At 35.1% G+C, this 11,696-nt stretch overlaps 1 protein-coding gene across 1 annotated transcript; it reads right to left on the bottom strand.

Moving 5' to 3' along the window:
* Window positions 1-5,259: 5,259 nt before the first annotated feature.
* On the bottom strand, window positions 5,260-6,552 carry LOC139504105 (uncharacterized). The gene has a single exon (XM_071294165.1). The coding sequence runs from the start codon at window positions 6,550-6,552 to the stop codon at window positions 5,260-5,262; it is 1,293 nt and encodes a 430-aa protein (XP_071150266.1).
* Window positions 6,553-11,696: the final 5,144 nt, after the last annotated feature.

Raw genomic sequence — 11,696 nt, 5'->3', positions numbered from 1 at the left:
AATGTTGACCCAATCATTTTACCACCGCTTCGAAAAAGTGAAGGGTATACTGTTTTACCTCTGTCTGTCCGTCCGTCAATCCGTCAGTCCGTCCATCAGTTCGTCCGTCCATCCCATGAATATTTTCGTTGCATCTTTTTCATGAACAAAATTACAAGGATTTCTGAAATTTGGTTTCAGGGTTTATTGTAGTCGGCTTTATCGCGTGATGCGTTTTCAGATTCATAACTTAACAACTTTCTGTTTACCGAACACTTTTTAGATGAGAGCCAAGTTGTAAACTTTCGTCATATTTTTCTCAGAAAGTACAATACAACGAAACTGCAAGCCGTAACTAGACATCATATTTAAGTGAGGCAAAATAATTGAGCCAATCGAAGCGATGCGAAAAAAATATGTTGGAAAATCCTGCATTCTATGCATTTTTAGAGAGTTTGATGATGTCTTGAATTTTAACACTTTTTATATAATTTTTCATATTTTAAGACTTTTACTCACACCAAATTTTTAACAACTTTATTTAAATTTATATGTAAGATAATCATCCAAATATCACTGATTTGAGTCTGCTGCCAGAACATACAACAAAAATCGATTCAGGAGAGTTTGCCAAATTTTTCTATGGCCGGTTCAGTCAAATCGTTTCAGAATCATAATTTGGTCTGCTGATATCCTTATCGCGATGAACATGGAGCATGGCAAGACCGCACAATCTCTCGCCACTCATGCATGCTCTTTTCCAAGTTTTCAGTCGTTCCAGGGCAGTCTGTGTTTCTAAAGGTAGCACATTATCATCAACACAAAGATCAATGTCTTCTTCCAATTCCTTCTCCATCAGTAATTCGGTAGCAGCATCGGTAGTAACAGTTTTGTTTGCAAAAGGGAATTAAGCTTTCCTGTAAGCACCACCAGTCACAGTTACAAAATATTAAACTCGTTTTTATGCTGACATAGAGTAGACAAACTAGGGATAGAATGAGATAAGATACATGTACATATGATTCTATCTATAGTCTATAGAGTAAGTATAAATGATATGGGTACAGGTTGCATTTCTGTAAATATTGACAATGCAATTTCCCATAGGAACTCCTTTTACGGATTAAACTGTACCACTTTTACTATGAAGTTTTGAAAAAAAATCTTATCCTAGAATTGAAAGTTCATAATATAGGGCTAGCGCTGTGCGGCATATTTTCAACGTTTATATGCCCTGAACTTCTCAGAGTTTAAACTAACACTAATTTTCTTAACTACCCCTACCTCGAATGAAAGGTTACCACAGATTTCAATGTAAACAATATGAACATGTTTATCCCAAGTTATGTCTCTGTGAGATGGAACACAGAGAGCATAACTGGGAACCAGTATGTAAACAAAATTAATTTTCTATGAATATTCAAGTTCTCGTGTTTTGAGAAACAGCTGTATTTACAAAGTGCAACCTACAGGGGAATTGGAATGGAGTTTTTGATGTTTACATGTAGGTCCGTAGGTCCGTAATTTCAAATTATTTCTGGAAATAGTTGGTGGTATTTTAGTTCCAGAATCTATAAATATAGGGGCTAGGGGTTAGGGTGTCCGATTCAGAAACCCCGAATATAAAGAAACGAAATTCCGTAGTCCCGAAAGTAATGACAAAACCCTGTGTTAAAGGTTCTACCATTCCTCAAAAATATCAAATTGGAATACGGAATATTCTTTCAATTTTTTAACGTTAAAGAAACATGGATAAAAACTAATCCATGCATGTTTAATGTTATTTATATTTTATTTATCTGTAAAGAGAAGTATTAAAGTTTGTGAAATGAATACGCAGACAGGACTGCAACTTGCGATCCCCAGTCTTGACTTGATTTATCAAAATTTGGTGAAACGGAGAAATGAATACGCAGACAGGACTGCCCCCTTCCGAAGACCAGTACTTGATTTGTCAGTCTACATATCGTTTTTGGATTGTTCTAATGAAGTTATATGCAATACTCAGACTCTGTTCACAAAAAAAAACTAGTTTACTAGAATTATTCCTTCTTTCCCTTCAGTGTCGCTTTCCCTTTTTCTGCAAGAGCCTGTTTTTTTACTAGATCCATAATGATTGTTGTTACAGTACTAGGCTAATGTAATCGAGAAACATCAACGATGAGATGATGAGTTATATCCAGGAAGAATTATAGTTTAAAAGGAATGATGACAAGTCATAGAAATTAAGGTTGAGACAGAACAGCAAATGACCATTACATTAATATATATATATGTATAAAAATAAAAAATCAGTGTCGAATTTTTAGTGAGGCAATTGCCTCACTTGCCTCAAGGGTAGTTACGGCCTTTCAAAGCATTATATAAGTCAGTTATACTACACAAGTGTGATGCTTTTTCAGATTCACAACTCAACAACTTCCTGTTTATCGAAATATTTGGGCGGGGGTATCATCAGTAGCTCGCACCATCACTTGTTGGTCTTGATTTATATGCTCTTTATAAACCCTGTAATTTGGAAAATAAAATATTCGTTTCTGTTCTATATTCTATATTCAATCCTCAATCTTAAGGCCTGTTGGCACGAATTGTCCCAATGTACGGTTTTACTCTCTGGTGCGTTTTCCTCGATGTATTTTCTTCTCTGTGCTTAAATTTGGTATGCGCTGGTTAAGATTGGGATTGAGGAACAGCAGTATTAAATCTGCCCCTTCTGTCAATGTAATGTGCCACTGTTTGTAATTTGGCTTTTGTCTCTTCTGTGTTTTCGCCGTCCAGTCTTGTCAGCATAGTAGCTAAATTCAAGTTTCTGACCCCGACCTCTTTGGATATTTGGTGTAGCATATCTTCTCGTTCTTTTTCATAGTAGGGACACTCCAGAAGGAAATGTTGAGGCGTTTCAGGTGCTCCACAGTTGCATGACTCTATGGCGTTGGTTTGGCCTACTCGGTTCTTGTAGTAATTCAGTTCTGTATAGCCAGTTCTTAGTTGGGCGAATATACTGAAATGTCTTTTAGTTGGGAAATCATACATAATTGAGTGTTTTGTAGTTGGTATTTTTTCATAAAGGTCCCTGCCTCTCTCAGATATTTCCCATCTTCTCTGCCATTTATTTCCTGTACTTTTGTATGCTGCTTGTTTGACGTCCTGTAGTGTTATGACGTTATTTTCCGGTGGTAATTCTTTTGCTTCCTCTGCCGCTGTTTTTGCAAGGATGTCAGCCTCATCATTACCAACTATGTTGGCATGTCCTGGTGTCCATGCTACAATTACATTGAGTCCTTTTTGCCTAAGATGTTCAATATTTTCTTTTATTTCTCTTATTACGGAGATGTAGCTGTTTGGGGCCCAGTTCAGTGTAAGTAATCCCACGGCGCTTTGACTGTCATAGAAAATTTTGATTCTTTGTATTGCATTGTAAATGTTTTCTGTAATGCAGTATTCTAGGACCATGAGAATTGCTATGAGTTCCGCCAGAAGGATGGATCCTCTTTGTGCCACAGGTCTATGTAATCTGGCAGCAGGTTTAATGTGTTCAGCATAGATAATTGCACCTGCTCCACAGGGTCCTGGGTTCCCTAGGCATGATCCATCTGTAAACGATATTGCTTGTTCTTGTGTGCAGTCTCCCATGAGTTGGTTAATGGTTTCCTGGCAAAGTTCCTGTTGCTCATTTGTCCTTGATTTTGAGTTGCCTAGTCGACTCCAATATAAAGGTTTTGATTGAGTCATTTGAGTTTCTCCCAGTCTGTAGGTAAACTCTGGTTCTATAAGATTGATGTTTATCTTTGTCTGTTTTTCCATTTCTGCTGCTTGGCTTAGTGCTTTGCCCATTGGTGTTGGATACTTGTCATATGCGTCATGTTCTTCATACCTCACAAGTTGCTGTTTGATTGGTTCCTGTGCAGATTTGGATTTAATCTTTGCAATCTCTTTAATGGCTATTTGTTCTAGTCTCAGGTCTATTGGCATAACTCCTGATTCCACTTCTAGTGCTTCTCTGCCAGATGTTGTAGGCATATCCATGCATAGGATAAGTGCTTTTCTCTGTACTCTGTCAAGTTTTTGCAGGTCTTTTGGTTCTGCTATTTGCCAGGCCGGACTACAATATTCCATGACTGATCTGACTAGACTGTAGTATAATTGTAATAACTTTTCTGTCTTTAATTTGCTGATCTGTCGCACTTCTCTCAGAATAGTTAAGTTACGGTTTGCTCTCTTTTCAATTGCATCAATGTGTTTACTGAAGGTCATTTTCTCGTCCATAATGATTCCAAGAAGCTTTGGTGTTGAGTTGTATTTCAGTTCTTTACCTTGAATCAAAATGCGTTTGTCCTCTTCATCGATGTTTTTTTTTGAAAAGATGCATATTTCAGTTTTGTCTAGGTTGATGTTTACTCTCCATTTTTGAGTCCATTTCACTGCCTTTGTGATGTCATCCTTCATTCTATCTTTGAGTTCCAGTATCTGGTCTGGTTGAGCCGTTTGCCAGAGTGTTCCGTCATCAGCAAATTTGGTGTAGTCTCCTAGAATGTCTCCCAGTAGGTCGTTGATAAAGATGTTGAATAATGTGGGAGCCAGAACTGATCCTTGTGGTAGCCCTATCTTTGTTTCAAATTCTTCACCTACATAGTTTTCGAAGATGCATCTTGCCATTCTGTTATTTAGGAAATCTTTAATCCAGGCCCATGTTTTTCCTCTAATACCCAAATGGTGTAGTTTTACTAATAGTCCCTCTCGCCAGATTGAATCGTATGCCTTTTCAAGATCAATAAGACATGCAAGGGTGATTTCTCCTTTATTGAATTTTTCTATTGTGTTCTGAATAAACCTGATCAGGCAGTTTGATGTTGAGTGTTTTTTCCTGAATCCTTCTTGTTTTTCTTCTATAAGCTTCATTCCTTCTATGAACGCTGCCAGCCTGTTAAGAACAATTCTTTCAGTAATTTTGCACATGACACTGGTTAGACTTATTGGTCGGTATGATGATGGTGAGTAGTAATTGGTTTTTCCTTGTTTCCTCAGGAATTTTATGTTTGCTGTCTTCCATTCCTGTGGTAGCCGGCCATGTTTTAGTGTGAGGTTCACCATAGTTCGTATTGCTTCTATGAGGTTTCCTCCGGCAAACTTAAATAGTTCTGGGAAGTGGCCGTCAGCTCCAGGCGATTTACCTATTTCTAGTAGGTATATTGCTGCCTCAACTTCATCCGTGGTAACCTCATAGTCCAATTTATGTTCTCTTTTTGTCAATCTTTTCTCTAATTCACATATTCTTTTGTATTACTCTTGAGTCTGTTTGTAGAACTCTTCGTCAAATTCATCGGTCTTTAGATGTTTACCCTCAAAAAATGTTTTTTGCAAAATTTTACATTTTTCTTGATTTGAAAAGGCTGGTGGGTCGTCTTGGTCTATTAGTGGTAGGATGGTATTGCAATCTTTCTTTTTGGTCAATTTCTTATAAGTTGTCCATACCTCTTTTGAGTTTCTTGATGTATTGATCTGGTCTACTAGGTGTTCACTCCAATCATTCATAGCTTTTTCTTTCTCATTTTCAAACTTTTCTTCTGCTGTAACAAGGGCTTCTTTATTTTGTGGGATGTTTCTCTTCCTATATTGCCTTTGTTTATAGTTTAAGTTTTTCTTTGCCTGATTAACATCATAATTCCACCATGGAGGTTTAGTTGATTTTTTTTCTTTCATCTCTTTTTGGCAGATAACTTCCTGCATCGTTTTATCAATAGCCGCTTTAAGTGATTGGTATACTTCATCTACATTATCATTGCTTGGATTGTTCAGTAGCATTTCTTCCATGTTCTTTTCTGCCTGTTCTTTCCATTTATTCCAGTCTACTTTGTTAATTTGCCATACTTTCCTTTTTGTTAAGTTGTTTTGTTCCTTTTTGCATACATCAAGTTCTGTTAGTATACATATATGGTCAGATCGTATGTTTTCATGGACTAGTGTTGAACAGTTGTGCACTTTACTAATAGTGCTGGGTGTTATAATGACTAAGTCAATGACACTTTTGGTATTTCGTCTTGTAGGCTGGCCATCATTAACGCACAGCATGTCTGTTTTGGTCAAGAAGTTTTCAATTATTTCTCCTGCCTTGTTTGTCTTGTCATTGTTCCATTCTAAGCTTTTAGCATTAAGGTCTCCCATTATAATCAGTTCATGCTTGTTGTTTTGTTGTACCTTTTGAACTTTGGTAGTTAGTTCTTCAAGTTGTTTTGTTTCTTCTGGTGGAATGTAGGGTACTAGCAGATTGAATATGATGTTGTTATCTGTGTGTATGGTAGCTGCTACACTTTCATAGTTTGTGTCTTCAAAGTCTGTGCATTTAGTGACTGTGAAATTGGTTTTGTGAGTGTTGATGCAAATAGCCACGCCCCCGCCTTTTCTTCCTTTACGTGGTTTATCAAACACTTGCCAGTCTAAAAAAGTTAGTTTTTTATTCTCTTCTTGGTGTGTTTCATTTAAACAAACAATATCTACATCATAACTATTTACAATATGTACAAGTTGCTGATAGGCCGTACTAATGGCCTGTGCATTCAGGAAGAGGAGTTTCATTCTGTGTATTCAGTATGCTGTAAAGTCTCCTCTTGTTGATTATTTCAAGATATTTTTCGCACTTTGTTGATGTTGCTTGGTGTATGTTCCCACAGTTTACGCAGCACGGGATGTTTTTGCAGTCTTTAATCTTGCAGTTTTCTTTCCCACAGTTTGAACAGGTAGCTATGTTTAGACAGCGCTTGCCAATGTGTCCAAATTTGTTGCAATTGTAGCACCTAACAACTTTAACAGGTTGTTCTGCTTGAAATTTAGAGTATGTTGTTGTGCCGGGGTGGCAGTATCCTTTTGAGGTGATAGCTTTTTTAACTTCCCCGTGGTCAGTAAAGGTTACTTTTACTACTGGCATAAGTTTCCCAGTGTCTCTGTACTTTTTTCTCTTCACTTCTTTTATCTGGCAGTGTCTGCGCGTACCCGCATGTGGGTACGAATAGTCAAATTGCCGTTCTAGGCTGCGCGTACCCACATCTGGTTTTATAATAAAATGCCGTCGGATCGGGAATGAAACGTGAAATATATACGGAATTTGTTGCAATTAGTGAATAAATTGATTAAAACTACTCAGAATTTTCATAAATATACACATATATATTTCATACAATTGTATATATGAATTTATAGAAGCCGCAGAGAAAAGAAAGAAGAACCGGGAGCACAAAAATTAAAGAAGATTTAAAGTACAACAGAATAAATTTTTCCTGCATTCATGGTGGGAAGCAATTCCAAACAAATTCGACAAGAAAAAGGCCTAATACAAGGTATTTGTTTTAAATTGCAGTTTTTAATCGAATTTGCCACGTTTCATTTAAGTTGTTTTATAATGTCGATTACTTATAGTTTTTGTATTGTAAATCGTTCGTGATATTAAGGATATGTCTAATTTCAGTACTTTCCACATTAAACTTGGCGTAACTAAAGATGGACAAAACCTTAATTAGTTACACGAATCTTTTATAATTGGTTTAAATTGATAGCATTACTTGCTTCTTTAATTTTTATAAACTCAAGCTTAAATTTTAGAATTTTTATATATTTTAAAATTTCAGTTTCTGTTTTACATTTTACTAAAAGATTATTTTAAAATATCATATGGGTATTTTTTTGAATTATTAAAATTTTATTCTTAAAATTTTCATTTAAATTTTATAATAGTATTAATTTCTATCATGTTTTCTTTTACAGGGAATGTACAGTTTCATTTTCCATCATTGTGCATTTAATTTTGCAATGTTTATTATGTATCATTATTTAATAAATACAATTTGAAAATATTATTTTTCATACTCTTCACTCGTTCTACACGAAATCCCTATATTATCGATAATTTCCGTATATATTTCACGTTTCATTCCCGATCCGATGGCATTTTAATAGAAAATCGAATGTGGGTACGCGCAGCCAAGACTGGCAATTTGACTATTCGTACCCGCATGCGGGTACGCGCAGACACTGCCTATTTTATATAGGTGTGACAGATCTAATGATAGATTTTCTTCTGATAGATGGACAGGAATATTATGTAGGTAACAAGAGTTTGTTCCGTGGTTTATAGATCTTGGTTTGTGTGCCACAGACTTTTCGCCAAATACGGATGTATTTATTGGCCAGGATTTAATGATTTTGTCCCTTGTTTTTTGGTCTTTCAGGTGGATAGCTATTCCCCCTTTTGGTAGGCTATACGCCTCTTCTATTTGATCTTCAAGTGCTTTGATTTTTGTTAACTCTTTTCTAATTGTTGTACTGTCTATAGCTGTGTTTGGCTGTTCTATGTTGTCTATAATTATAATTTTTTCTGGGTCTTTCTTCTCTCTTAGTGCCCTTGGTAGTTTTCCTTCTGTATTCTGCTTATGGTTATTACTTTGCAGATAGCCTTGTCCTATTGTTTTTGTGATCTCTAGTAATTCAGGTTTCGAATTGAGTATATAGAAAGTATTCGAACTACCTTAGTCTTATGTAATGTATACGGAGTTATTTCTTTTAAATATATTAATACATAAACGTAATAATACAGACAGAAGCAAATTATTTTACCCTAATACCTTGATACTTGACTTGATAAGTGTCGGACTTATGGGTTGTCGCAGTATTGGGATGTCGGAGAAATGAGTTGTCGGACTGTTGGGTTGTCGGACTAATGGGTTGTCGGACCAATGGGATGTCGGACTAATGGGCTGTCGGAATAATGGCGTGTAACCACAACAATAAAAATATGATGACCTTAGGAATGCCAGTTTTCTGTTGAAAAACATCCTGTAAATGTAATAAATATGTTGTAAATAAAACAAATCAATTGGTATATTCATGTAGACCGTTTGAAAAAAAACTATTTGTGTCGACTTTTTTTTACAAGGTATGAGTTATCCTTTCTTTTACATTATTTGCAATTGGAGGTAGTGAAACCTGACTTAAACGAATCCTGTATAAACCGAAAACCTGTAAACAAAACCAAACATGTTGTTAAGCACCGACCTATCAAATTGTATGCAGTGTGAGCCTGATAAAACCAAACATCGATCAAAACCGAACAAAATATTAAGTCCTGATGAGGATCGGTTTAGCCAGGTTTCACTTTATTCTATTACATGTACTCATAATAAATGAGTATTTCACAGGACCAAAAAAAAACATCTTTTTTTTTCAAACAGACACTAACTCATGGAAATGAGGTCCAAGAAAATGGACAAAAAACACCCAGAACTTCGTTACATAGGGCATCCCGAAAACCTGTAAAAAATAAACATGTTCTTCAGCACCGTCATATCAAATTGTATGCGTTGTGAACTCGATAAAACCGAACATTGGCCAAAACCGAATAAAATCTTAAGTCCCGAAGAGGTTCGGTTTAGCAAGGTTTCACTGTATATATAAATAGTAGAGTCAGTTGATGCATGATTGTTTTCCCTTTGTGTTGCACTTTATAAAACATTCATCACAGAAGAGACAATAAAAACCTCAAGTCATTGTAGCAAAACTTAAGGGTACATGAAACTCAAATGCATGATTGTTAATGCAAGTTATATCAATGATATAAGGAAATAAAGTCTGATTGATAAACATAACTTATCAGAAAATGAACATTTCAACACTGGATAAAATACATCAAAGTCGCTGATGCAAGAAGAAAAGGCAAGCTTCGTTTTCTTAAAATGAAAGGATTCAAAAGAATATCAAAAACCCAAAAGGTTTGTTTCGTTTTTTTTTGGTTTTTTTTCTGTTACTTCTTCTTCATTATTCAACTCCTATCTGTTGATTATTATTATTATCTTTTTATTTATTTTTCATTTTTCATTTTTTTTAACTTCTTTCTCTTGACCTATCTAATAGAAAAAGTGAAATATTCTAAATTATGATGTATTAATAAAAATGACTGTATATATCTTACATGCATTATATTGTATGTGTCATGTATATGTTTTAAATGTTGGAAATAAAATAAATCAAAATTAATACAAAAAACGCAAGTCCAGATTAAGTTCTTTTCTATCAATATATAATTTAATTGTGGATGTAACGTGTCTTCTGATTGGCTGACAGTGTTTTGTTTAGACATAATTATGTCATGTGACTGTGAAGTCATTAATGTTTTTCCATGATGTACGCTAGTTTAAAATGGAATTTAGAATTAAATTACAAGAAATGACTAATATTTTTTTGTTAATGAAGAAATTACATAAATAAACTGTTATCACAGAAATATCATGTCTCGCTTTTTTTGTAATTTCAATAATGCAAATGTTGAAATTACAATAGCAACACTTTTAACAGGTAAGATTGCAAACAATCAAAGTCAATGAACCATGACTGAAGGTACAATGCTAAACAATTTCCATGGAAATGAGATGTGCCAATACTAATACAACTGCATACCAAATACCATTGACTTATCATAAGTAGTTCCCTTTTAACAAGCCTTGACACAAACTAATACATGTAAACTTAGCAAAATTTCAAAGTCAATAAACCATTACTAAGGGAGTGGGGTCAAACAATCTCCATGATAATAAAATTGTGCCAATGCTAATACAACTGCATACTAAATATCATTGACCTACAACTGATGGTTCCCCATAACCGACCTAATCACAAACTAATACATGAAAACTAAGGGAAAGTTTCAAAGTCAATAGACACTGACTGAGGAGGCGGGGCCAAATAGTCTCCATGGAAATTAAATATCCCAATGCTTATAGAACTGCATACCAATTATGATTTACTTATCACTAGTTCCCAATAAACTCACCTAATCACAAACTAATACATGAAAACTATGCAAAATTTCAAAGTCAATCTGACCATGACTGAGGGGGCGGGGCCATATAATCTCCATGAAAATGAGATACCATATGCCAATACTTATACAACTACAAACCAATTATCATCAACTAACTACTAGTGGTTCCCATAAACTGACCCAATCACAAGCTAATACATGAAAACTAAGCAAAAGTTTCAAAGTCAATAGACCATAACTGAAGGGGCGGGGCCAAATAATCTCCATGGTAATAAGATGTGCTAATATTAATACAACTGCATACCAAATATCATTGACTTACCACTAGTGGTTCCCCATAAACTAGACCTTATCACAAACTAATACATTGTTGACCCCTCCATCGCCCAAAGGCTGGAAACAGCATACCTATGTCTCGCTTTTGACTCCGTCAAGGGTAAAACTTAATGCCCACTCTACAATGGCATAGGCAAAACAAAAGCAACATCTAAAGGGACATATATGTAAAGCAGTACATACAATGGCACATGTTTAATAATTATAAATAAATAAGACAATACGTGTTATAAATACTGACTTTATTTTATGTGAAATGTTATGTTTTATACCATGGAGATATGTCAATGTACAAACTAAATATAACTGGGATTCAAATGAAAAAGAGATAATATAAAATAAAACTTTGAAAAAATCAACAAGTCTACATAATTAAACTGTTAAATCTGTCACATTCATTGACATTTAACCTTTGACAGGTAACCTTCAACAGGTAACCTTCATAGTTCCCCTCCTACTTGTATGGTAGCAGACTACTGTACTGTCTTACAATAGTGTACATGGTATTTGCTTTACTGTAAATTCAGAAATTACAGCAAGGTTTTTATTATTGAGAAAAATGTGGCAGAGTTGAAAA

The sequence above is a fragment of the Mytilus edulis genome, chromosome 14 (genome assembly GCF_963676685.1).
Source record: "Mytilus edulis chromosome 14, xbMytEdul2.2, whole genome shotgun sequence".
Lineage (NCBI taxonomy): Eukaryota > Metazoa > Mollusca > Bivalvia > Mytilida > Mytilidae > Mytilus > Mytilus edulis.
The sequence above is the reverse complement of the archived record's forward strand: the minus strand, read 5'-3'. Positions and strand labels throughout refer to the sequence as shown.

Bases quoted from the DNA above. Each gene is read 5' to 3' on its own strand.
- LOC139504105 (XM_071294165.1), bottom strand. From the start codon at position 6,552: ATGAAACTCCTCTTCCTGAATGCACAGGCCATTAGTACGGCCTATCAG.